Genomic DNA, 24,974 nt, shown 5'->3' with positions numbered 1-24,974 from the left:
AAGACAGCTGAAGTTGAGCCCCAAACCTAAGGAAGCACCCTACCTGGCCTCATTCTAGCAGACCCCAAGATTGTAGCCAGAAGAGAAGCAAGTTCTTCTGACCAGAGAGGAGGAGTGGCCAATTCTAGGAGACATTCCTAAGTCTGACTCAAGCCAATGACCCCCCTCCCCAACCCTGCCCTTCCATTTAAGGCAACACACACCCACACACTTCCCATTTACTGGTACCTGCAGATGATGCTCTTCCCCTTTCTCAATTAACAAAGAGCTAGGAATCTAACAAGCTATATAGTAAGACAAACCACCATAATATTTACATTCTCATGGACTTTATCTTTCGTCCTCACAACAATGCCGGCGGTAATTAAGACAGGAATTAGGGCCATCATTCTCAGATATGAAACCTGAGGCTTCAATGAAATGACTTGCTCATGATCTTGCCGCTAATCAATGGTCATTTTAGTCCACATTACAATTCCAGCCCCCGCCCTTGTCCCCTGATCTTCCCATCATCCCTCCAGTCTATCCACTCTCCAGCACCCATACCCTCCCCTTCCATATTCATGAAACATTCACAAAGCTCTTTGAGACAGTTTAATCTAATTTTATCCTCAAAACAAGCCTGTGAGGTAGGTAGGTCAAGCGTCTTTATACCATTTGGGAGATTAACTGGGAAGCTATGGCTCAGACAAGTTAAGGGATTTTGTGAAGATGTAAAAGCTAGTGTGGGCCTCTGGTTTCAGCTCTGAGGTGTAAAGGCTAATAGGAAGCAAAACACCTAACAAAGCGTACTCTGCTATTCCCCGTTTTCCCTAACCCTCTCATTCCTGGTGCAGTCTTCAGGATCTCTGCTCTAGGGGCAAGACTTAAAGCAAAGACACCCATCTGGTCCTGGGGCTTCCAATACAGGTATGCAGAGCAAGGCAGGACTCCAGGAGCAGTAACCATCCGCTGAGGAATGAAGGTCAGTTCCATCCTTCAGCAGTTACCCCACAGAAGACCAGCCTTTTGAGTGTGTGATTCAGGAGAGATGGTTGAATCCAATCAGTTCACAACAGAGATACGTGTGTATCATGTTGCATACATACACATCTGCAACACACTGGACCCCAACAGGTCACCATGCCAAAAGCACTCCCTGGGTTCAGGGGTTTCTGGCAGCCAGAAGGGCGCCCGGGAGCCACACCTCGGGGTCTCCCAGGGAACCAGGGCTCCTCTGCCGAGCTGCTCAGAGGAGAAACACGTGAGCATCAGCAGCTTTTCCTGGCAGTGCCCAAAAACAGCAATGGGGCCAAAGGCAAAGAAGACTTCACTGCACACCTCCGGCAGTGTCATGTCCCTGCACCAGGAGGTCTCAGGACAAAGAAAGGTTTTTTGCTCGTTGCTTCTTCACCACTAATGATGGCATAAAGGTCTTCCTGAGGGGACGACATGGAAGGTCCCTTGAATCAACTCTGTGAAAAAGGAAAGGAGGCCTTGGATTAGGAGAAGGAAGCAAAGGTAACAATGGCCCAGGGTGGATCAGCATTGTGTATCTGCTGTGGGGAGCTGGGGATGATAACTGACACACACACACACACACTTACACACACACACACACACACACACACACTTACACACACACACGCACACGCACACGCACACGCACACACGCACACACAAACACACTAGCAAACATGAAAAGGTGACCTAAGTTTTAGCTTTGGGCATTAAGGACTTACTGAGATGGCCTAAGGCAGTGGTGGGCAAATTCATTAGTCAACAGAGCCAAATGTCAACAGTACAACAATTGAAATTTCTTTTGAGAGCTGAAAACAGATTTCTGCGCATGGGCCACAAACTTTCAATTGCACTGTATGTGCATGCCCACACGTGGTATTTTATAGAAGAGCCACTCTCATGGGGCCAAAGAGCCGCATGTGACTCGAGAGCCACGTGAGGCTTTTTGGCCCCTTGAGTGTGGCTCTTTCACAAAATACCACAGCCTGGGCGAGTCTATTTTGAAGAAGTGGCATTAGAAGAAGTTTACGTTTAAAAATATTTGGCTCTCAAAAGAAATTTCCATCGTTGTCCTGTTGATATTTGGCTCTTTTGGCTAATGAGTTTGCCGACCACTGCCCTAAGGAGATCCCCCATACCCTGGTACTGGCTCTGCCACTGATTCATCATGTGGCCTCAGGAAAGCAATCCCCTCCCCTGCCTCAGCCCAGCCTCCTCATCTGTCAATGCGGAGTTTAAACCACTTCCTGATTCTTCCAGCACCTCTCCAAGACTGTCTATGTCACTCAGCTGTCAAAGGGACAAAGAGAACTATTTGCACAACCCCTCATCCTGGTTCATCGGGCTCCTCCCTCCGCCCTAAGCTGGGCTGGGCCACGGTACTCACCTGGAAGCAGGGCCACGAGGAGGGGCGGGAGGCTCAGGGTGTTGAGGGCTCTTCCAGCAAATCCGATTGAGAAGGACCTTGATCTTGTTCCAGTGGGAGAGATCCTGCTGAGCAGAGAAAGTGGGGGTCACCACAGAGCCCCATCCCACAACATACGCGATACTACCAGAGGCAGCTGTCACCGCAGTCAGGAGAAGTCCCCTGCTCCAAACAGGAGCCCCCTCCTTTCCCCAGAGTTCCTGGCCTTCAGGGTACCCACACAAGCCCACCACCCCCACCTCCACCTGTCACCTGCCCCACACATACCCATCACCTACTCTGTGACTCTGGGAGGGCTGAAAGGTGTGAGCTCGTTCTGCTGGGACTCCGGACAGCCTGAAAGGGTTGGCACTGGGCACCCCTACCATTGGGAGTGAAGCTCTTCCTTCGCCTTCGGAGAGAGAATCAAGTTGCCCAGGGCCAGGACCAGGAGCACACCCATCCAGCCCAGGGCTCGGGGAGGGGGGGGGCGGGGTCTGCCTGGGGCTCTGGGCAGGCAGAACACAGAGGGAGACACAGTTGCCCCATACCTGTCTCCGAAGCCTGGCTGTGCAGTTCCCATGACCCCCGCACCTCACTGCCTGGGGCATGAGAGGGTGGAGGTGAAGGAGCCACAGTCAACTCCTCCTCCTCCACGGGGCCCTGCGAACAGGAGAGAAGGGCAGTCAGCGCCTGAGCAGAGGCCTAGGCCCTTCTGAAGGAAGCCCTGGTGCCAGGGGTCCCGCCTCTCCTGTGCCTCCCCCACTCATGTGCCCGCCCAACTGCCTGACCACCAGGCGGCTCGCTCACCCCAGGGGGCCTCTGGGTTTGCAGCTGCAGGTGGAGCTGCTGCAGCCTCACCATCTGCTCCAGCACCAGGCACAGGTGCTCCAGGTAGCGAAGACCCTGTCCGGGAGGGCAGGCCCCGGCTTCGGGCCCCGTGCCCCTCACCTGCAGGGCAGAGTAAGGGAGGGGAGACTTGGACTCAGACAGACTCCCACCCGTGGCAGCTATCAGATGGGAGCAGAACAGGCAGGGAAAGGAGGATCATGCACCCAACTGGCCTCCCAATGCCCAGCCAGCCAGGGTTCCAGGCTAACCTCATACCTGGCCACCTCCACACAGTGAAACAACCCATCATTAGGGACAGAAATGCCCCACCCCGAGAGAGCTCCGGGGAGAACAAATGGGGAGCCCCAGCTGCTCCCCGTGAATGGGCCATCTCTATCCCCTCTCCATCCAGCCTGGGAGCCGGCACTCACCACCTCTGCTTCTTCCAGGCCTGCCTCCAGGTCAGTGTCTGCCGTGGTGGCCCTCTGGTCCCTTGCTCCAAAAGGGGGCACGTCATACTCAGGCCTCATAGGCGGCAGGGAGCGGCGGTGATGTACCAAGCTGGCAGGGGAAGCCGGGAGCCGGCCGGACCGCTCCAGCACCCGCTCTAGCTTCTGGCTGGCCAGCAGCCGGCCCGGGTGGGCAGAAGGCTCCATGGGCAAGGCCGGGGGCTCAGGGCTCCCCACAGGCTCCATGTCCAGGGAGTCCTGGGACAGGCGTGGAGAGGTGGCCCGGGAGCTGTCCCCCACGGCCATCTCCACTCCGGAGCCCAGGAAGGCCAGTTTGAGGAGTGGCATCTGCCTCCGGAGACCTTTCAGTTCGCCATCCCCTTCCCGGGAGTCCAACGATGCCTCTCCGCGGGCGTCCGGGATCCGTCTGAAGGAGCTGGTGACTCCAGGCACTGCACACCCTCGCGCCAGCCTCTCGCCAGCCCCATCTGCGAGGAGAGTGAATCCGGCCCGGCAGGCTGCCCCGCCCCCGGCATTCCAGGCCGCCGAGAGCATTCCGCGGAGAGGCGCGGCCTGGGCCACAGGTGAGGGGCGGGGCCTGCCCGACCGCAGCCCCGCCCCCGCGCCGACCACGCCCCGCTCCCTCTAAAGCCCCGCCCACCCCGCCATCCGGGTCGGGGACACCCTCAGCGGCCCGCCTGCCGCAGGAACGGTTCGTGGTCACCCCAGGGCAGGCCCGTGCGCTGGGCTGTGGGGAAGGGTCTCCTCTCACCAGCCCCTGGGATGGCCTGTCTTCCTCCCGGGGCCCTTGCGCTCCCGGCCTCGGTCTGCCTAGGACCTCCAAGCCCTAAGCGGGGAGCTGAAGCCTCGCCCACTGCTTCCGGAGCAGGGTGGTTGGGGGTGGTATGGCTGTGCACCCGCTCGGGGCGAGGGGAAGGGCGCAAGGCCCGAAGCCTGGGCTGCAGACTGGCCCCAGGCGGCTGCTGAGCTCTCCGGGAGCTCGGGGTACAGGGTGTACGGGGGCGGGGGAGGGGGGTGATTAATAGCCACCACCACTTGGGGCTTCCGTTCCTAGTAAGTGAGAAAGTGAGGACTCTGTGGAGAGTTGAAAAGAAAAGGCTTAAACAGAAGAAAGGAAACGGGGGGGGGGGGGAAGGCAGGAGGAGAGGTCGCTTTGTCATCCACTGCCACCTGGATGCCCAATGGCACTGAGATGTAGAAAGTGAGACTGGCGGACGCTGCACATCCCCCAAGCGGTGGATGTGCAGCGTCCACCGCTGCGTCCAAGGGGGCGGTGCCAAGCGATGCCCCGGGGCCCGGACAGGGAGAGGGCCACCAAGTCCCCCCTCGCCCCCCGCGGCGGCTGTGGGAAGGGGCGCCGCTGCAGAGGGGCTTCTAACGGCTGCAGGGCCGGTGCCAGCGGGGCGGGACCAGCGCGGGAGCCGAGGGGCGGGGCGCGGAGCGGGCGGGGCCGGCGCCCACACTCAGGTTCCCGGTGCGCGGCGGCCACTCGGCCTTCCGGGGGTGCGAGGTCGCGCCCTGGGCGGTGGTTGTGCGGGGTGGGGAGGGGCGCAGCCAGGGCTCTGGGTGGCAGCAGGCGCTAGGGCGGGAGGCTCTGGCCGCCTGGGGTGGCGACTACCCCCGGCCGCCGTCGAGCGGCTCCACGGGCGGCTTTGCTGAGCGTCCGGACCCGGTGGGCGCGGCCCCCGGGCACTCCCCACGCGCGGAGAGATGGGGCGCGGGGCGCGGCGGAGGAGGGACGCGGGTGTGCGGGGCGCAGGTGTGCGGGGCCCCGGTGTGCGGGGCGCGGCTGGGGAGGGGCGCAGGTGTGCGGGGGGGGGGGGGGGGGGGCGGGGCGGCCCGGCCCCAGGGCTGGCGGCGTGCGGGGAGGACCCTGGCCCGCTGTCCTTCCCCTGGGCAGCCCCGCGCTCCCGCCCCGGCCCGGCCCGGAGGGGAGCCCCCGCAGGGGTCCGTCTGAGTCGTGGCGCTAGGTCACTCCGTGTCCCAGGCCCCCGCGGAGCTGCCTTCCTGCCGCCCAAATGCAGCGGGCGGCGGGGCCGGGCCGGAGCGCAGGAGGAAGTGGAGCCCGTGCCGGCGGCGGGGGGAGGGGGGGGGGCCCGCTCGCAGCCGTGTGTCTGGGGCGATGACACCGCCATGGGAACCTGACGGGATCAAATGGGGGAAATGCCGTCTGCCCAGAGGGAACCCCTCTCCTTCAGCTGCAGAGCTCCTGGTCCCACCCCCTTCCTCACCAGGGACCCTAGAGCTGGGACTTCAGGCCTGGGGACCCAGGGAGCTGGGGAGACTGGAGAGCCGCCTGGGGACGGTGCTCTCCAGTCCCCACCCCAGCCCTCTTTTGCACCCTGGATGCAACACTGTCACCCCACCACCCTCAGGGGGCTGGGAGGCAGCCTGTGACCAGTGGGTGGTGGCCGCTGAGGACACCTGTCCCCCTGAGGACGGTGACCTGGCCGGATGTCTGCCCACCTCTTCTGCTCCTTGCTCCTTCCACCCTTTCTCAAACACCTTGTGCAGAAGCCTTCATCAGGGAATCCCTCTGGCCCTATCCTCACCCCATTCCTCTTTCTCACACAGAGAGAAACAGCCCACTGGGCCTGGCAGGAGCTGCTGTATGCAAATCACACAGCATGTGTGGCACCAAGCCCCAGCCTTACCAGCCCCCGGACTGTCCTCCGGGGTAGGAGGTAGGAGGGCTGGCTAGTCAGGCAGGTGGCTTCCTCCCTCCAGCGGGAGAGGGTGGGAGGGGAGGAGGGAGACTTTGCCATAGCTCACCCTGAACGTGGAGGATGTGGAGCCAAATTCCAAGCAGCAATCTCCCCGGTGACTCCAGGGCAGGAATGTGTCTGGAACAGGAAGCCAGCCAGCTGGAATGCGAAGGTCTCAGCACAAGGCTTTGTGTGGCCTCGAAAGAACATGCCCCCACATACATGTACACTCCGCTCCAGACCATGCTGATATGCCATGCCCTCACGGTGCTCATGATGATCCGGATACCTTGGAGGGGGCCGGGGGGAGTATATACACATCCTTCCCATCTGCCTTCTGCTACCCTGACTGGCAGCCCCGCGCCCCCACATGACCGCCTCCAGGGTCTCTCCTTCACCCTGACCTCGAGGAGGAGATTCCTCTCCCTGTGAGGGATGCTTAAAGGCAGGGGAGGGGCAGACAGCCCACCTGAGGGGTGAGCAGCTATGTTGGCTGAGACAGGTGGTAGCCAAGACATGTGGTGGCCAGAGCAGCCACTCCTCAGGCTGAGTTACAGGCCCCTCCACCTCCATGGACGCTCAGCACTGAGCTAGGCCCTGAGGGACCGTGGGCAAAGCTAAGCGCCCGGAGGCAGCTCCTGCCACACGAGAGATGGCGGGGAGCCGTGGTGACCTCTGTCGCCTGGAAAGCTGCCTCTGATGATGGAAGGGCAAGGACCCCCCCCCCCCCCCGCCCGCCCCACCCCACCCCTGGACAAGCCAGAAACCGGGAGTCTGCCCCAGGTTCCTTCCCTGGCCCTCTCCCTTTACCAGCTAGGAGCCCTTCCACCAGTTACTCTTCCCCCCGTCCCAGCTTCTTCACCCATAGAGGAGGGTGATAACAGTACCACCCAACTGGGAGGGCTGGAGTTCAAGCACTGAACACCTCCTGGCCCTTGAGAACCATGTAGCTGTGGGACTTGGGGAGTCACATTCTCATCTCCCACTGAAGGGGGCTGTGTTCCATACTCTCCCAGGCCGCTTCTAGCTCCTCCAATCTGTCATCACTTCTGAAGTTATTCCCCCAAACGCAGAAAAACCCAAGGTGGGCCCTGCACTGGACCAACTGCTGTTGCATAATCGGGTGGTCTCCCCCGGCCTCCTCTGCCGACACATGGGTTTGGCGAGTCACTCCATCTCCCAAAGATGTTTTCTCCCAGGCTCAGGCTGGCTTTGTGGCTGCAGAGAGTTCTGGAACTGCAACCCTCCAGCCCCCGGAGGGAGGGCTGGCGGCCACAGCTAAAGAGGTAGACTTTGGCTGGAACCCATCCAGCCCTTAAAGGCTTTCTGCCACTCCCCGGCATGCCCACGTGCCAGGGTCTCCACTCCTGCGAACTCCGCGGGCCCAGGCAAGGACCTCACCACATTCCTTCTGCAGCCCACCTGTTTCAACTTGCTTTACATTTGCAGGGTTCCAAGGGCCTCAAGGTGAAGTGTAAACCATTTCTCCTGGCACTCAAGGTTCCCGTCTCCCTTTGCAGTCTTACCCAGCATCCCCTTCAGCCACTGCCCTAAACGGAGCATCCCCCTGGCATGCACCCCCATCACTCGGCATTTCTCTCCTCCACCGGTCCAAGTCCTGGCCATCCTTCCTGCACGCGGACGGCCCCTGCTCAGCACTCACAGGAGCCCCTGTGGGTTCCACATTCTCTCTTAAGCACTTGTCGTCACGCAGCATTATTTCATTCATGCCACTCAGTTGCTGCCACTTGGCGGTTACCTTCAGGAAAGCAGGAAAAATGCTAGATCTTTCTATAGTCCCACTTGGCCAGAACCCAAGTATTTCCCAGAGGGGTGAATTCCCTTCTGTGGGTCTTCCCCCTGCCACGGGCTACACCGGACACTAGGTGGCGCCCCAATGGGGATCCCATTTCAGACCAGACCTGCTCCTGGGCCCCAGAAAGCAAGCCTTGATCTTTCCTGTGAATATCGAGGCAGCGATCCAGGTAAAAGTTGAGACAATTCTATCAAAGTGTAAATTATATCAACAGGTGCCTGAGGAGGCAACACAGCCTCTGCCAAGATTCCTTCCCCAAAGAGCCAGATGGCACGCAGCACGCTCTGAAGCCCAGCTTTGATCTTCCCGGTGAGAATAGAGCAGAGGCTGCGCCCATCCCTGCGGCTGGATGGGGGCAGGTGAGTCTGACGCAGCCAGCAGCACCCGCGCGCCTCTCCGAAATGTCCTCTGGGATCAGAACAAGGCGGAGGGGGAGGGCCGTCGACCAAGCCAAAAACCTGGCAGGGACCCCTGTCCCCGCCCCAGACATGCTGGCACTGCTGTGCACTTCACATGCACTCCCAGGGAAAGGGGGGGCAGGCCAGCCCCGGCTTGGAGGTGCGGCCCTTGGAGGGTGGTGGTCCCTCAGGATGGGGCTCTGCTGGGGTGTCCCCTCCAGGCAAGGCTAACCTGCAGCCTCGTCCCCAAGTGGTTCTGGTGATTCTCTCTCCGATGGCTGCAGACAGCCTCAGAGGATGCAGGAGGCACTTTGGACCGTGCCCCTCTCTGCCCACCCTCTGGGTAAGTCAGCAGGACTGGCAGCCTCCACAGCAAAGGGCCCAGAGAGCACCAGCCCAGCCAGTGGTGGCAGAGCAGGGGAGGCACAGAATGGGCCTGGGGCTGCCTCCTGTGCTTCTGCTGCCCACCCCCCAGCATCCTCTCCCCTCCCCAGGCTCCCAGGGAGAAACCGACTCCTGTAAACCAGCAGGGATCATCCGGTAAAACAGGCATCTTTACACAGGGGTCCAGGAAGAGCAGGAACCCCAGCTTCATCAGCTGGTAGGACAAGGGGTGGAGGGAGGGGAATATGTGAATAAAGCCCCTCCTCCCAGCGGGAGGGAGAAGCCCGGGAGGAGGGGATAGGAAGGAGGGGCAGCCCCTTTATTTCGTCCCCGTGTATGTATATATATTTATTGAGCTCCCGTGTCAGAAACTTTGCACCGTGAATACCTCTAGCCTGTGGCCCCCCCTTCTCCTAGATACTGATCCCCACGGCCCGCCTGCCTGACCCCTGCTGCTCCATGCTGGCTGATGCAATGTCCGCCGCGGAGACTGATGCAGAGGCGCCCAGCAGGGGGGAGCGAGGCTATCTAGCAGAAGCCTGGGAGGATGAGACAGGCCCCAGCCAACGGCCTCACCCAGTGAGGAGGAAGGGGCCCGTCGCCCACCATCGCCCTTCCGTGCCAACTGGCTATGGGCATGGCCCTGGCGCGGAGGGGCCCGCGGAGTCCTGGGCAGGCGGAGCGCGCAGCCGGCCGGCGCTCAGGCCCGGGAGGCGAGGGCTTTGGGCGCCGAGTACCGCTGGCGGGCATGCTTCTCGCAGTACAGCTCGTCCCCCACCCAGAAGTGCCCGCGCATCTTCAGGTTCAGCCCGCAGTCCGCGCAGGTGTAGCAGCCGGGGTGGCGGTACCGTCCCTCCTGGATGCGCACCGCCTGGTTCCTGTGGGGGGAGGGGGGTCGGAAAGCCAGGCGTTAGGGGGGGGGGGGGGCGGATGGAGGGCCGGAAACCGGAGCACCCGGCGTGATGCTCCCCAGAGCCCAGGGGCGGGACCTGGGAAGATCCCCAAGTCTCAGAGACTTGACCCTCTCACGCCTGCCCTCAGGAATCTCACATCAACAGCCCCCATCCCCAGAACTATAATAATAATAATAATAATAATAATAATAATAATAATAATGATAGCCAAAACCGGTTTGGCTCAGTGGATGGAGCTGGCCTATGGACTGAAAGGCCCCAGGTTCGATTCTGGTCAAGGGCATGTACCTTGGTTACAGGCACATCCCCTGCGGGGAGTGTGCAGGAGGCAGCTGGTCCATGTTTCTCTCTCATCGATGTTTCTAACTCTCTCTATTCCTCTCTCTTCCTCTCTGTAAAAAAATCAATTATTTATATATATATATATATATATATTTTTTTTTTTTAATAATAATAATGATAAAAGTCATTCCTCCCCCACAAAAGGCAGGTAAACTCCACCCTGAATCTCCTGGGTTGTTAACAGAGCAGTGGCTCCCAATGTGTGGTCCCTGGTGCCAGGCTGGGACCGGCTGGCTGGCAGGCGCTGGGGCCAGGGCCCTGCTGAAGAGGACACTAAGATGCGGGCCCAGCAGTGTTGCCACAAGCCCGGGGCCCGGGCAGCTCCCTGGCACGGGCACAGCCCTCCGTCAGTGCCGCGTGAGCTCTCCCATGCTGCAGATGGAGCACCGAGGCCCAGGGAGCGGACGGGATCCGCCTGGTGAGGCATCTGCCCTCGTGCTGTGTGTGGAACCACTTTTTCCGGGGGAGCCTTCCCGCGGTTTTCCGGAGACTGTGGCTGCATGGTCATGCCACCCAGGGAGAAAAATGAACCTGCCTCTGGAAAACTCATCCTGTTCCAACGGAGGTACAGGAGGGGAAGAGCAAGATCTCCCAGGAGGAGGCTCCGCACCCAGAGGCAGATCCCCAGGGGCGGGAAGATCGGGAGATAACCAAAAGCAGTAGCACAACATCCTCCAGGAAATCCGGGAGGAGCCGGAACAGCGGAACTAAGCCAGCCGGAACTAAGCCAGCCGGGCCCCTCGAAGGCTGATAATGACCATGGAATGGCTGATGGCTCCACTTGTCACCGAGCCCTCCGGGGCCCCTCGGGTGGCCCTGTGCAGCCCCGCTGGGAAGCATCCTGTGCCCTGCCCCCTACCCCCCCTCCCAGGCGGCCAGACTCACGCAATGCTGCTGCTGCACTTCTCACACGTGTGGAGCTTGGGCGGGGTGGCCGGGGCCCGGGGGGTGGGCAAGGAGGACTGGGGGCTCAGGGAGCTGGGCAGGAAGGCAGGTGTGCCACCTGGAGGGGGAGGGCAGACAGACACATCAGAGCGAGCCCACCGCGGCGGCAGGCTGTGTTTACACACACACTGCCTGCTCCGACACGCTCTCCCAGGCGGGCCTCCCGGTGGCACCAGGCTGAGCGTGGGGCGAGCGTGGGGCGTGGAGGGAGGAAGCGATCCTGCAAGATCCTTGGCCGAGGCTGGGCGAGTGCAGGAAGCACACCGGGGGCTGTCTGCCCAAGCTCGGGAGCAAGCTGGGCGTGTCTGCGCGGGTCTGACACAGCAGGCCGGGCAGACGGCTCCCTTGTGGGGCCCAGTCGGTCGTGATGATGTTACTGGGCAGTAAAATGGGCAATAACCTTTGTAGCTTTCAAAGGGCTCTTACGTGCATTATTGCCTCTGAACTTCGGACGACGCTCAGAGGAAGCACAGATATCACCAGGAGGCAGGGACGGTCCCCATTTGCAGCTGATGCCATGGACTCCAGTATGATGTCACCACCCATCTGCACTGGCCTCACCCACTGCCTCTCCCTGGCCCCCTCCACCAGGGGTGCCCACCGAGACCTCAGGGTCACAATGGACAACACTGGCTCCAGCCCTAACCGGTTTGGCTCAGTGGAAAAAGCCAGTGGAGAAAGCGTTGATCTGCGGACTGAGGGTCCCAGGTTCGATTCCCGTCAAGGGCATGTACCTTGGTTGCAGGCACATCGCCAGTAGGGGGTGTGCAGGAGGCAGCTGGTCCATGTTTCTCTCTCATAGATATTTCTAGCTTTCTATCCCTCTCCCTTCCTCTCTGTAAAAAATCAACAATATATATATATATATATATATATATATATATATATATATATATATATATATATATTTTTTTTTTTTTTTTTAAACACACAACTGGCTCCAAACCTCCCCACCCCAGCCCCGCCTCTGTTAGCAGCCCTAGGAACCAGACATCAGAGCTGGGAACAGGCACCAGGTTTTCGTGATCCTGACATGCATCTCCTGACCGGCCCATCCCCATCTCTCCCCTGACGCAGGGCAGTGGTCCCTCCACAGCAGCCCCCCGTTCCTGGGAGCTAGGCGGGCCTCCATAAACAGAGCTCCCCGTGGACAGACATGGGCCCTGACCACCTTTCCTCTCCACACTCCGCACAGGACCGGTGCCCGGGTGCTCCGTCAGCTTCCGGCAGGAGCCGGATCGTCCGAACTGCTCTCTCAGGCACTGCCCGCGTTCATTACCTACCCGGCCCTCCTGGGTCAGGCCACCCCTAAGCCTGATACTGGAGGTCTCAAGCCAGGGCTTCCCAGCCAGGGCCCCCTCCCTGCTGCCCTCTGGCCGCTGCCCTCTGTCCTCTGCTCCCACAGCCAACGGCTCCCGGCTGCCAGCCCCACATCCACAGCTCAAGGCTGCTTGGTGAAAGCTTCCTCTTTCTTCAGGGACCACAGCAAATCCCTCTTCCTCCACGAAGACCCGCCACCCAACTCTGCTGTTCCCTTGGCAGCTTCCTGACCCCAGCGGGACCTCGGAGGGCACCCTGGCCACCCCCAGACTGCAAGGTCCTTCAGTGCAGGATCCGTGGTCTCCGTGCCCCTCGGTGCCCTCACACTGCCCGCCCCCTGCTCCTCCACCCCCACCCCTCCCCCGCCTCACCTCTCTCCTCCGCCTCCAGGACTTCCTGCAGGAACCTGAAGGAGCTGGACTGCCGGGGGGCCGCCCGCCCCTCACGGTTCTCCTGCAGCATCTTGAAGACCTCTGAGTCCTCTTGCAGGGAGTGGCTTCCCCTCTCCGAATTCATACTGTGGGGAGGGGAGCAGCCAAGAGTGAGGTCCGGTCCGGGTGTCAGGACAAGCATGGGGCAGGGAATGGTGTCCCAGGGCGGGGCGGGGGGGGGGGGGGGAGGGGGAGGGACAGGGAATGGTGTCCCAGGGGCGCGGGGGGGGGGGGGGGGGCGGGGAGGGAGAGGAAGGATTCTGGGAGCCGGAAGAAAGCTGCCTGGACATAGAGAGGTGGGGACCCCTCCATCCCTCTCTAGGAAGCCCGTCAGTCCCTTCTAGTCCTCCAAGATCCCACCCTCCCCCCAAGGCCCACAGGTACCTGAGTTGGGGGCTGGAGGGCCGGGGGCCCGGGGAAGGCGGCAGCACCCGCACCGCCGAGTCGCCAGCGCGGCCGAGGCCGGCCTGTGGGAAGGAGAAGGAGAGGCACCGGGGAGGAGTCAGCCCGGGAGCTCGGGCCAGCACACCCATCGCCACCAAGGCCGCTGTTCCCAGGCCGGACACCAGAGGGCCCCCACCCTGGCCCCTCCCTGGGAGCCCCAGTTCCTGCGGCCCGGAGGGGAGGGAGGCAGCACCCGCTATGGAGGTGTGAGGGCGCTGCACGGGGACTGAAGGGGGGGAGGGGCAGAATAAAGATAGGGGTGACAGCTAGATTCAGACAAAATGCAAATTCCTCTGTTATCTCGGGCCATGTGTTTGGAAAGATGCTTTATGTTGGGGCCTGTCTCGCTGGCAGAAGCAGCAGAGAGCCAGCCGGCTGCCCCGGGGGAAAAGGCAGCATAGAGGGGAGGAGGGGCGAGGCCAAGACCCTCCTGGGTAGCAGGGCTGGAGCTGCACAAAGGACTCTCCCCACCGCACTGGTGCCCTTCAGAGGGCCAGGGTCCGGGCCCACCGCCTCTCCAGGCCGCCTGGGAGGTCTGGTCCCGCCCTGGCAGCCTGGGGAGCCAGGGCGGCTCTGGGCCCACAGCCCAGCAACAGTGCCCCTCCTCCCCAGTGTGCGCCGTCCACCTCGGGCCTTACACCTGCTCTCCAAGCGGCACCTCCCCTCCACTCCGCTGTCCTGCTCCCTCCCCGCCCATCCCCATGCAGAGAAGAGGCTGAGGCCGCTGGGCAGCCCTGCCAGGGCACCGTTTCCTGGAAAGCCCAATCCCCTCCGTCTTAAAACTCCAAGTCAGGGATGAACTGTGGGGCTGAGTGGAAAGCCTGCATGAGGTCCTAAGTTAAAGGGGGAACATCAGAGTCTTGAGAAGACAGCCCTAGACCCTCCCCCTGCCTCTCCCACCAGCCGGCGTTCCTCTGCCAGCAAGCCGCTGGCCCACAGCCGAGGACCCTGAGCTCAGAAGGGCAGCAGCTGGCACTGAGGCAGGACTGGGCGTCCACAGCCCGGACCTTGAGCACCCAGCTGGTGCCGGGGGTGGACAGAGGACGGAGAGGAAATGTCCTCAGGAATGACGTCCAGCACCAGCCAGTTACTCAGGAATGATGTCCCCTCTCGCTGTCCCAGGCAGGCCGGCACATGCCCTGTATGGGAGGGTAGGGGTGGGGGAAAAGGGGGGGAAGAGGGAGGAGGGGGAAGGGACACTGGCCAGTGGGAGGGAGGGCTGCAATCTGGCCCCCTGCTCCTTCATGCCAAGTCCTCATGCCAGCCAGAGGGAGAGGTGCCATTCTCACTTCACCTCTGCTCACCAAGGCTTTTGCCTCCCGGAAGGGCGGAAGGAAGGGCAACTTCCAGTTTCCAGAAGGTCACGGTGAGGGCCGGTGTCAGCCTGCTCAGGAGCCGGCAGCAACGCCGCCACCGCAGCCACGGCAGCCTGTGACCTCTACCCTCTCCTCCCTCCTGGTGGTGAGGCACCCAGCTCCCTCCCTCAGGGCCACCGCCTTCCTCTTCCCTCTTCCTGTCAGCGCAGGGCGGGCCACCTGTCTTCCCAGAGGCGACCTTTCCCCTCCGAGTCCAGCAAGCCCGCTCATCTGCGCCTCGGGAGCCGTGTGCGGCCAGCACCTCTCAAGCACGCTCTGGTGACACGGGCTGTGACTGAGGGAGTGGCGGGGAAGGAGGGCCACGGGTTTAGGAAGCTGAACGTGTCTCTCTCTCCCAGGACCTCAGTGCTTTCTTTAAGGTGCTACTGTGCACGGGGACACCCACGAGGGAGCTGAGGGGCTCAGGGGAGCCCCCACCATCTGATTCGTTTCACTTGTCCACCAGAACGCAAGCGTCGGTGGGTCAGGAGTTTCTGTTTTTCCGCCCCTGCTTCCCCAGAGCCCAGAACCGTGCCTGACACAGGGCAGCTGCTCCGTAAGAATCTGCTGACGGAATGAATGACGGGGGGCCTCGGGTCCGAGAGAGGAAGGGGCGCTCCTTCAAGGTTACACAATGGTGGTGGGACTCGCCTTCCTGCCACCTCTGCCTGCCACCAGCCCAGGCTCCTCCCTACATGACTGGGAGGTCCTCCAAGGGCTTTTTCCAACAGATGGGCGTCCCACCCCCTGCCTGTGCCTGACTCAGTGGGTCCAGGCTGGAGCCTGAGAATGTTCGCTTCTAACAAGTTCCAAGGCCCGGCCCCGCTGGTTTGAGAGCTACTCCTTGTACCACCCAAATGCCCCGTTGGCCTGGGTCGGGGGCACCACGGGAAGGAGGCCAGGATGGGCCAGTGCTCTCCGGCCACGGCCTAGGACAGGGGTCGGCAAACTCATCAGTCCACAGAGCCAAACACCAACAGGACAACCATTGAAATTTCTTGTGAGAGCCCAATTTTTTAAACGTAAACTTCTTCTAAGGCCACTTCTTCAAAATAGACTCGCCCAGGCCGTGCTATTTTGTGGAAGAGCCACACTCAAGGGGCCCAAGAGCCGCATGTGGCTCGAGAGCCGCAGTTTGCGGACCACGGGCCCAGGACAAGCTTGTCCCACTGCTCATCCGCTTCTAACCTAAACCCTATTGGTCCGACTGTCCGACCCTCCAGCAAAAGCCCCGACAAAGCCTTCCGAGGCCGCCCCAGTCCACACTCCTCTCCCGCTCCCAGAGGCTCCTGCTTTTCTAATTAAGACCATATTGTTCGGTGCTTAATTGTTCCAAAGCCATTTCGCATGTTTGTCTTATCTCCACAGTGACATTCAAACTGTTTAAAGGAGGGCATCCCACGGGACACGCGGAGATGGCCACAGGCCTGGCGGGCCACTGGGCAGGCCCACAGCCCGTGGCCAGGGACCCCAATGCGGCCCCCAGAGAACCCCCTTCCTTCTCCAGAGCCCCGGGTCTCTAGTACTCTCCCCTAGCCACCCCCAAGGCTCTGCTTTCTGGAATGCAGATCACCCAGAGTCTGGATTCCAGCAGCTGGGCCTCATCCCCTTCACCCCCATAGCTGGACGTGCCTCCCCCCCACAACTCTGCCCCCAGCAGCTGTGGCCCAGAGCAGTTGGCTGGCTCACTCCCTCACCTCTCCACCCGGCCCTTAGAGAGGAGAAATACCACCAAGGGGGGCTGGGCTGTCACTGGTGGACAGAGGGACCTGGGGGGGAGCCCCCCCGGGAAGGAAGGCAGGGCAGGGCCAAGTGCGACTTCAAGCAGAACCACAGTCCCGTGGTGGTTCCCTGGGCTGGGCTCGAGGAAGAAGAAGGGGCTGGGGTGGCGGAGTGGGGGCAGGCACGGGGCTGGAATGGGGAGGAATGTGTCCAAGGGATGCAGCCAGAGCCAAAGGGAACCATCCCAACAACAGCAGCGAAACTATGTCAGTCCCAGCCCAAGAGAAACACTCAGGAAGGGAGGAAGCCACGGGAGGCAGGGAGGCGGCAGCGAGGGAGCAGGAGGTGGTGGGAGGCCACCTAGACCAGGGGACAGGGCCGGGGCAGCCAATGCGACCTGCCAGCAGAGAGGATGGCCTCCTGGCTCCGGAGAGGGGTGTGTCTGCTGCTTGGAGACAGAGGCCCGCTGCCCAGGTGGGATTGACCACCTGCAGCCCCAGGGGCACCAGTGACAACCAGTGGGCCTGGGAGCTCCCTGCCCCCTCTGCTGTACCCTCACCTGGCGGCTTCTGGGGTGTCCTCCATAGGAGGGGCGGTCGGCAGCAGTGAGTCCTGGGTTGTGTGCCAGGCTCTGGAAACTGAATGGGGAAATGCACAGTGTGGCGGCTTCTGGGGTGTCCTCCATAGGAGGGGCGGTCGGCAGCAGTGAGTCCTGGGTTGTGTGCCAGGCCCTCTCCCCTCCAGACTGCCCCAGGGAAACAGGGTGCCCCAGTGCCCCCTGGACGCAGCTATTGAGACGGAGAGGCCTGGCCGGGGCCTGACAGCGGGATGCCCACCCCCTGTGCTCACCTTCGGCTGCTCGCCGCCACCTCTCCAGCGAGGGCCTGCGGGCTGGAGGGGGCCTGGGAGGAGGAGGGGCTGCCTGGCTGGGGGCTGAGGGAGGCTGGGCTGGAACAGGAGGACCGGAGGGAGGACTGGCCATCAGCGTGTGTCCTCACTGAGCCCTGTGGAGACGGGGCTGTGAAGAGCCGTCTGCCCATCCCCCGGGCCCTGTCCCTCAGGCCTCCCCTCACTTCTGGGGGCTGGGGCTCCAGGCCGAAGGCACCATCCTACCTGGAAGCGCGTGGCCAGCACCTCCAGGGAGCTTTCCCCGTTGGCCTGCCCGGGAGAGGCAGCCCGGGACCTGCGGAGGACAGAGAGGGCAGTGTCACGGGGGTCCTGGAACCTGCTTAGCTGGGAGGGGCTGGAGATTGCAGCGGCCCCACACCAGGCTCTTGAGACGAGTAAAATGTCCAAGGCATTCATTCAGACAGTGGTTTGTCAACTTTCAACTGGGCCGAATTCAAAACCGGTAACTACTGTCATCACCCACCGTTGTTTCTTAAAGGACAGTTCAGCACCAAAAAAGTAGAGAGGAGTAATTTCGGCAAAAACTTCCATAAATTCAATGTTATTTTAAAAACAACTCCTCACACTATGCCTGTCTTTTTATTTGTTTATTTGTTTATTTATTTATTTTGGATTTTATCCAGACTTTGTCTCTGATCAATTTGCATCCATTTGCAGATCAATTTGCGGGCACATTGCTGATGTTATAAAAGAACCCTGTATCTTTGGCCTTGGAGAACCTGACACCAGAGAGAGAGAGAGAGTGGCCCAAAGCCCTAAGCCCAGCAGTGGCTGGGCCAGCTGCCCGCTGTCCCCAGCCAGAGGCCTGTCCCTCCCAGCTCAGCACTGAGGACGCCTCTGAGAGCCTGTCCTGGTCCCCTCCACAGGCGCCTCCTCTGTAAAGCAGGGGTGGGGCTGCCCCCCTTCCTGCCAGGCAGGCAGCTGCAGGACCCGCAGACCGGCTCCCCAGCCAGTCCCCAAGGCAGTCAGCCAGGGGCTCCCGCTCAGCCCCCCAGCACTGTCCTCCAAAGCTCTTCTCTGTAGAGCCAGCCGGAGCCTGAGGGACGCCGCTGAGGGCTGAGGGCTGGCTGAGAAGCGCCTGCCAAGACCCATCTCCACTGCACCATTCCTGCCGTCTGGCCACTTCCAGAGGGGTCAGCAGAAACCTCAGTCACTCACACCCCATCAGCCTCAGCCTCTGGGGGCAGCGGGTGGGGGGTGGGGGGTACGGCTGTGACGTCAGAGTGAGGGGAGCTTGGGTTGAAGCTCTAGCCCAGAGCACTGCTTCCTGCCACAGGGCTCTGAGTGCCTGAAAGGTCATGGGGGATGGGGAGGGGGGTGTTTACGGAGGATTAAGAGAGGGCTTGCGGGGGGGGGGGGGGGGGGGGCGGGAGAGAAAAAGGGAACCTTGACCCCCTCTCCCCAACATGGAGCTGGAGGCCTGGGGGTACTCAGCCTGGCCCACCTCCCTGAGGAAGTGATGGTGTCAGCAGCTCCCTGACCCTCCCCCCGCTCCACTCCGCAGCCTCTTGTAGATTTTGGTCCCCTTCCCAGATGCCAGGAGGTACTCCTCACCCTCCTCCTCCTTTGGTCCCACTCCTGCAACACTCTTAGGCCAGAGGAGCAAGGAGGAGTCACTGGAGGGGCTGGGGCTGCCCAGGGCATTGTGGGAGCCAGTTTCTACAGCCTGTGGGGCGGGAGGGCCAGGAGAGGGCACGGGGTCAGGGCCAAGGGAGAGCATCGCAGGGCAGAGAGGAAGAACCTGACTCAGGTTCAAGGCCCTCCCGAAGGGCTCTCCTGGCTGAGGGAATCTCCCAGGATTCCTTTCCGGTGACTCACCACGATGCCCCACCTTGGGGAACCACCTGTCCCCCCCTTTCCCCAATCCAGGGCTGCAGGCTGCAAACCCCACTAGCCGGAAACCGGCCTTCACCAGCGAGGCCTTGAGAAGCAATGGAGGGAGGGCCATGAGAGGGGGAGTGAACCACCACACTCCTCCCCTCCCTCCCCCCAGCCCTACCTGAACAAAGGTCACGACCTCTTGGAGGCAGAGGCCCCAGAGGCCCAGCCTAAGGCACACCTTTCCCTCTCCAACCCACTTCATGCCCACGCCCCGTGGCCCACACACTTGGGAACCAGTCAAACCCGGGCATCCAGGTGGCTGATGCCAGCCTGCCCTACCTGTGGCTACACGCCCAGCCAGGCACAGGGACACCCCTCGGCCCACCCTGCCGCAGGCCTGCAGGCCAGGAGCCCGGGACCTTCTCACCGAGGAGCTGAAAGGGCAGGGCGGGGGAGGCGGCCGGGCGGGCGCTGGGCGGGAGGAGAATGCTGGCAGGCCCGGCAGCGGCGAGGAGCCTACCGGTCCAGCTGCAGCCGCAGGGGCGAGGGGCTCTGGCGGATCTTGCTCTGGGCCTCGGCGTGGAGCATGCCCTGTGCGTTCTCCCCGTTGATGGCCAGGATAATGTCGCCAGGCCGGAGGTCAGCTGCCTCGGCCTTGCCCCGCTCCGTTACCTGCAGGGGGTAGGGGGTGCGGGGCGGGGAGGCTGAGGTTCCCTGCTCAGACGGGCAGGTGGCGAGGGGAGGACATTTCCCTCTGTCCCGCCCGAGAAACAGACGCTGGTTCAGACCAGGCTGACCTGTGTCCCCCGTTACGATCTCTCTCCCTGCCCTTGGGTATCTGCCCAGCTCATCAGCTAATGCCCCCCGAAGCCAGAGTGGCCGCCCCCTCTCTCCAAAGAGTATGGGATGACGGAATTTCAGAGCTGTGCTCCCAGACAGAGCCCGGCCAGTGCAAACCGCGACATGCTGGTGACTGCCCGCACCCAGTGTGAATGCTGCCTGGCCCGGCCTGGGTCAAGGTGAAACTGCCAAGATCTGGGGGCTCCAGTCTCATCACCACCTGAAGGGGCTACCAGCAGGGATGGGGTTGGCAGCCAGCAGGGCCCTCGGCCCAGCTCCCTTTCACTACCCAGAAGCCTGCTCCTGACCTGGCTACCACATCCCCATGGCAACAGGGTCCCGGTCCTCCCCGGACCAGCACCCCCGAAGCAGACCTCTGGTTCCAGAACAAAAAGAAAGGAAGGTGTCTGTGGGGCCCGGGCAAACAGAGCCGACGCCCCGTGGAGATGGGGACCCCTCCTCGCCTCCCGGGGCCAGCCCTTACCTTGGTCACCATGATGGGCGTGTGGAAGTCCCTGCCCCCAGTGATCCGGAAGCCCCAGGGCGCCGGCCCCATGACGTCCACCGTCAGCACCATGCCTGAGGGAGAGGAGGGAGAGGGGGAGCCTGACCCCGGACCCCCAAGGACAGCAGGGGAGGGGGAGGAGAGAGGCAACAGGGAGGAGAGGAGGTGACAGGCCCAGGAGCAGCCAGTCAGGGCGGGGGTGGGGTGGGGTGGAGGAAGTGACCAACTCCCTCCTCCCTCCTCCCTCCCCCTCCAGTTGCACTTCCCCCCACCCACGGGGGGAAGCTGTGACTCCAGTTCCCCTTCACGGTGCTCAGCAGGGCAGCTCTGGGGAGGCAGGTGTCAGGGTGCCCGAGAGGGGTTTGCTGGGGAGCACGCAGGTGGCAGGGGATGTGGGCATTTCCTCCTCTCCCCTCCTCCACACCCGGGCTCAGCCCCACTAGTGCTTCCTGTCCCCCAAACCCACAGCAAAGTACTTCCTCCCGCTCTGGGGGAGGGCAGCGCTGGGGGAACAGGGTGACAGCAGGGAGCGGGCGGTGCCCCAGGCGTGTCCCAGGTGAGGCCAGGGTCCTCAGAGCAGCCTCAGGCCACCTGCCCGCCCTTAGCAATGTGGTCCAGCGAGGCAAGCCCGGGCTTCGCACCTCCCCCAGGGCCCAGTGCGCTCTGAACAGCCCCAAAGAAGGGCAAACTCAGCCGCCACGCTGGGCGCACCACGCCCTGGTGCTGGCCAGCAGGGTGAGCTGACGGATGCTGCTGCCTCTGAGGTAGGGCCCAGGCCTCCCATCCTCTGCCCCCTCCGCTGGGCAGGGGAGTGTCCTTGCAGACCGGGCGCTGGTAGGATTTCCGGAGCCTGTAGGTCTGGAGTCAGGAGCCAACCCAGGCAGAAAGCTGCAGCGCCAGCCTGGGCACCACCCTGCCCAGCACCCACCCTGGAGCGGCCCCTGGGGAGGCCCAGAGACGGTGAGGGCTGCCCAGATCTATCCACGGGCACCGGGGCCACCTCCCCGCCCTGGCCATGGGGGCAGCCTGCCCTCCTCCTGGCCTGTGGCTTCCTCCTCCCCCAGGCTGAGCTCCTGGCCCGCCCCAGGACAGAGGGACATGCACAGCCCAGGAGGCCGCCAGCGCGCCCCGGTCCCCGGACCTTTGAGCGGGTCCGTGGACTCCGCGCCCGGCGCAGCCCGGAGGTGCCCAGCCCCAGCCCGTCCGCCCGGCGGCGCCCTCTGCGCCCTGAAACCCAAGTCCCCGGGCCCGGGTCCCGGAGGGCCAGCGCCGGGGCCAGGAAGCCCAGCCAGCGGAGGGTAGGGGTGGTGGGGGGAGGGTGAAGGGGGCTGCGGAGAGGGGCTGGGGGCGCAGGAGCGGCCGGGCCGGGAGGGCGCAGAGCCCGGGAGAGCCGGATCCCGGGGCCGCGGGCCGGCGCAGGTGGGCGCTCCCCGGCCCCGCTCACCTGTCGGGCGGGGCGGCCGGTCCGGGAGGCGAGGGAAGGATGGAGGGAGGGAGGGCGAGGAGACGCCGCGGCTCCCGCTGCCGCCGCCGCCGCTGCCCGGCTCTGCGGAGAGCCGCCCGGGGCCCGGACCTGCCTCCGCCCATGTGATCGGGGCCGCCCCTGCCGCCGCCCCGGCCGGGAAGCCGCCTCCTCCGCGCAGCCCGGCCCGGCGCTGCCGCTGGTCCGCCCCGCGGGGGGCGGGGGGTGTCGGGGTGACTCTCCCTGGAGGGCGCTGAGAGGCTGCGGCTGCTCCCCGAGGGGCTGCCCCCCCGCCCCCTCCAGCAGGAGGTTGTTCCTACCGCTGAGCCTCCCGGCCCTGCCCCGCCCCCTCCAGAGGGCCCGAGGGCCCGGGCGGGGAGGGCCGGCCAGTCCGTCCGCGGTCCGCCGGCCCTTCCGCCGCTGCGGGCTCCCACGCCCGCGCAGAGGCGGCCCGAACCCACAGCTCCGAGCGGGGGTCCGCCCGCCCCTTCCCACCCCCCACCACCCCGAGGCCGGAGCCCGCGGCGGGCAGCGGCGCCAAGCTGCGCGCTGGGGGCTTCCCGGTCCGGGAGGAGATGGAGACTCCGGACGGAGGGCACCCGCTCCCTCCTGGGCTGTGCCTGTCCCTCCGTCTTCTGGGCGGATGCCTCTCCCATGCCCACTGCCCTCGCTTTCTTGCTGTCCTGCCTGGCGCTGGCCAGCCCCCCATACCCCCATTGGCCCTCGCCCCCCACGCACCAGCCCTCTGCCGACCACCTGGAAGCCAGGCTCCAGCGATCAGGAGAGGACAGCCAAGGAGAGGCCCCGGGCACCAGCTCAGAACCATCTGGCCAATGGCTCCCAGAGTCACACCTGGCAACCTCCCCCTGGGCCCTCAGGGCCCACCAGATCCTGGCTTCCTGCCCCCAGAGCTAACCCCCCCACCTCCCACCCCCACCCCGAAGGTCTCCTCATTGCACTTTCTCTGGCAGACAGGCTGGTCTGTTTTCAGGATGGGAGGGGGCACACCTGTGGGCACAGCTGTAACTTGTCTGCCTCATGTCGTCATTCCCTCCCAGTTCCCTTTGCAAGGACTGCCCTTCCCCCCACCCCCCACGCCCTGGGTCTCTGGCCCTCTGCACACACAGCCCAGCTGTCTCCTGCCTGCTACCTCCCCAGTCCTTAGCCTCCCACAGCCCGTCCTCCCTGTGGGTCAGCCACGCTCCCACTAACTGCTCCCATGCCTAGTGAGGTGCGTGCTTGACCTGACGCACCTGTCCAATCCCCTGCCTCGGCCAGGAGCCCTGGGGAGCAGAAAGCCAGAGGGAGTGCCAACACAGCCTTGGGGTCACACAGACCTCACCTCAAATGCCAGGTCTGCCTCTAGCAGCTGTGTGACCTTGGGCCATTTCCTCAGCCCCCCCCCAGGCCTCAGTTTCCCCATCTGTAAAATGGGACAGTGCACAGTTGTACAGATTGCCCTCCCATATAAAGCTGTCTGCACACAGACTCCTCTGAGGACAGACTGTTCCCTCCCCAGAGCCTAGCACAGCACTCATTCCCCCCCGAGGGCATTGGATAAATATTTGAATTGGATGAATATTGTTTTGATGCTTGAAAGGATTCACACCCCTCCCCCAATCTGTCTTACACCTTTGGGTGCTCCTGACTTTGCCGTGGACAGTCTCTAGACACATGGACAGGTTCATCAGCAGGATCTCAGCTCTGAGGGTTCCACATTCACAAAACTCAAGACGAAGTGGCAGGGCATGACCCCCAGAACAGAAGGGAGTTCAGCTCTGCTCTAGGCACCTCTGTGCCTCTGGGCACCTCGCCCCTCTAACGGGAGCAGCGGCCCCAGGGGCCCGAGGTCCTTTCTGGCTCTGGCCCCTCAGGTCCCCCTCCCCGCTCAGGCCTCTGACCCTCTCCCACCCTCCCCCATCGGGCCAGATCATGGCACCCGAGTGGTCATCGTCCATCAGGATCTGTGGCAGGCAGCCAGGGGCCTGCGGTTGGTTCGCTGCCAAGGTTTCAGGTCCCCATCAAAGAGGGGGTGTGGATCTGGTTTCTGCCCCAGGTAAAGGCAGGCTCAACCCTGGTCCTTACTTGAGGGCATCAGGGAACGCCAAGGAGCTGGGACGGGGATCAGGAACGAGCTAGTGGGATCCCAAAGAATGGCCATGTTTATGGGACAGGGGGGAGGACTGGGCTGGCCAGAGAGGCTGAGGGAGGACACACAGGTCTTGTTCTTCCAGCTGCTGTTGAACCACCCCTGGGCCCGGCCCCACCCAGGCTCAGGGAACCAGTCAGGGCCAGGCCACAGCCCTGTCACTCACAGGCCTCACCCACCTGCCTTGACTCAACGGGCCCCATCACTGCTCCCCACCCCACAGGATTGCAGAAAGAATGTACAAGAGGCCCAGCCCCGGACCGCCCTGCACAAGTCCTTGACCTCGTATGTGACCTTCCTTCCCCACAGGCCTCTGGACAAGGAGTGCCCGGTTGACTTTGTGCACAGACGGCAACAGTCATGAACCTGACTTCAGCATTTTATAACGACGTGACCCAGACAACTGCCTCTCTTTCCTCCCGGGGTCAAAGCTGCCTGCTGGGCCGCGGAGCGCGGGTGTGTAGCACCGCACGCCCTGCTCGGCTCCCAGCAGGGCCAGGAGCAGCGCTTTCCTTCCCTGGCAGGGCAGCCGGGCCCAGACCGTGCCACCACTGTCAGCCCACAGGCACCACCATGCCCCGGGCCTCTGAAACCCTGGGCGAGAAGTCGCCCTGGCTAGCTGTGGCCCACCACTCCCAGCTCCCCACCAGGGACTGCTCAAAACCCCAAGCGGAGCCTAAAGAGGAAAGTAAACAGACCCGCAGGGCTTTGGTGTGGGACCGGGCGCACAGAAGGAAAACATTAGGAGCAGAGCAGTTAAGACGTGTCATCCAGTCCAGCAACCCCACGCTGGCTCCGGAATCAAAA

The 24,974-nt window shown here is 62.8% G+C and overlaps 2 protein-coding genes across 4 annotated transcripts; both read right to left on the bottom strand.

The window, feature by feature from the left end:
- Positions 1-580: 580 nt before the first annotated feature.
- CUNH8orf58 (chromosome unknown C8orf58 homolog) lies at positions 581-6,943 on the bottom strand. Its single transcript, XM_045585901.1, is given in 9 exon segments — positions 581-1,454; positions 2,387-2,493; positions 2,704-2,816; positions 2,956-3,067; positions 3,191-3,355; positions 3,667-4,172; positions 6,478-6,580; positions 6,582-6,634; positions 6,637-6,943. Coding segments are annotated over 9 exon segments (1,551 nt in total). The 5' UTR covers positions 6,929-6,943; the 3' UTR covers positions 581-1,354.
- Positions 6,944-9,334: 2,391 nt separating this feature from the next.
- Positions 9,335-22,222, bottom strand: PDLIM2 (PDZ and LIM domain 2). Of its 3 annotated transcripts, XM_036450354.2 has the most exons (10): positions 22,001-22,163; positions 20,536-20,630; positions 19,732-19,883; positions 17,595-17,664; positions 17,331-17,485; positions 17,041-17,119; positions 13,345-13,427; positions 12,901-13,046; positions 11,150-11,267; positions 9,335-9,886 (listed from the first exon to the last, which is right to left on the bottom strand). In XM_036450354.2, the coding sequence occupies exons 2-10, from the start codon at positions 20,626-20,628 to the stop codon at positions 9,709-9,711; spliced, it is 1,074 nt and encodes a 357-aa protein (XP_036306247.1). In that variant the 5' UTR covers positions 20,629-20,630; positions 22,001-22,163; the 3' UTR covers positions 9,335-9,708. The 3 variants fall into 3 exon arrangements, with proteins under 3 accessions (XP_036306247.1, XP_036306248.1, XP_045441855.1); XM_036450355.2 differs by lacking the exon at positions 11,150-11,267 and having other exon boundaries at positions 22,001-22,172; XM_045585899.1 differs by lacking the exons at positions 9,335-9,886; positions 11,150-11,267; positions 12,901-13,046; ... (2 more) ...; positions 17,331-17,485; positions 17,595-17,664 and adding an exon at positions 18,003-19,630 and having other exon boundaries at positions 22,001-22,222.
- Positions 22,223-24,974: the final 2,752 nt, after the last annotated feature.

This window comes from Pipistrellus kuhlii, unplaced genomic scaffold, assembly GCF_014108245.1.
Source record: "Pipistrellus kuhlii isolate mPipKuh1 unplaced genomic scaffold, mPipKuh1.p scaffold_m20_p_21, whole genome shotgun sequence".
Taxonomy (NCBI): Eukaryota; Metazoa; Chordata; class Mammalia; order Chiroptera; family Vespertilionidae; genus Pipistrellus; species Pipistrellus kuhlii.
The sequence above is the reverse complement of the archived record's forward strand: the minus strand, read 5'-3'. Positions and strand labels throughout refer to the sequence as shown.

Coding starts and splice junctions, on each gene's coding strand:
- PDLIM2 (XM_036450354.2), bottom strand. CDS start 20,628: ATGGTGCTGACGGTGGACGTCATGGGGCCGGCGCCCTGGGGCTTCCGG. Junction 17,486..17,594: donor TGCTGGCCACGCGCTTCCAG/GTAGGATGGTGC, acceptor CCGTCTCCACAG/GGCTCAGTGAGGACACACGC. Junction 13,047..13,344: donor CCCTCCAGCCCCCAACTCAG/GTACCTGTGGGC, acceptor CCCTCCCCACAG/TATGAATTCGGAGAGGGGAA.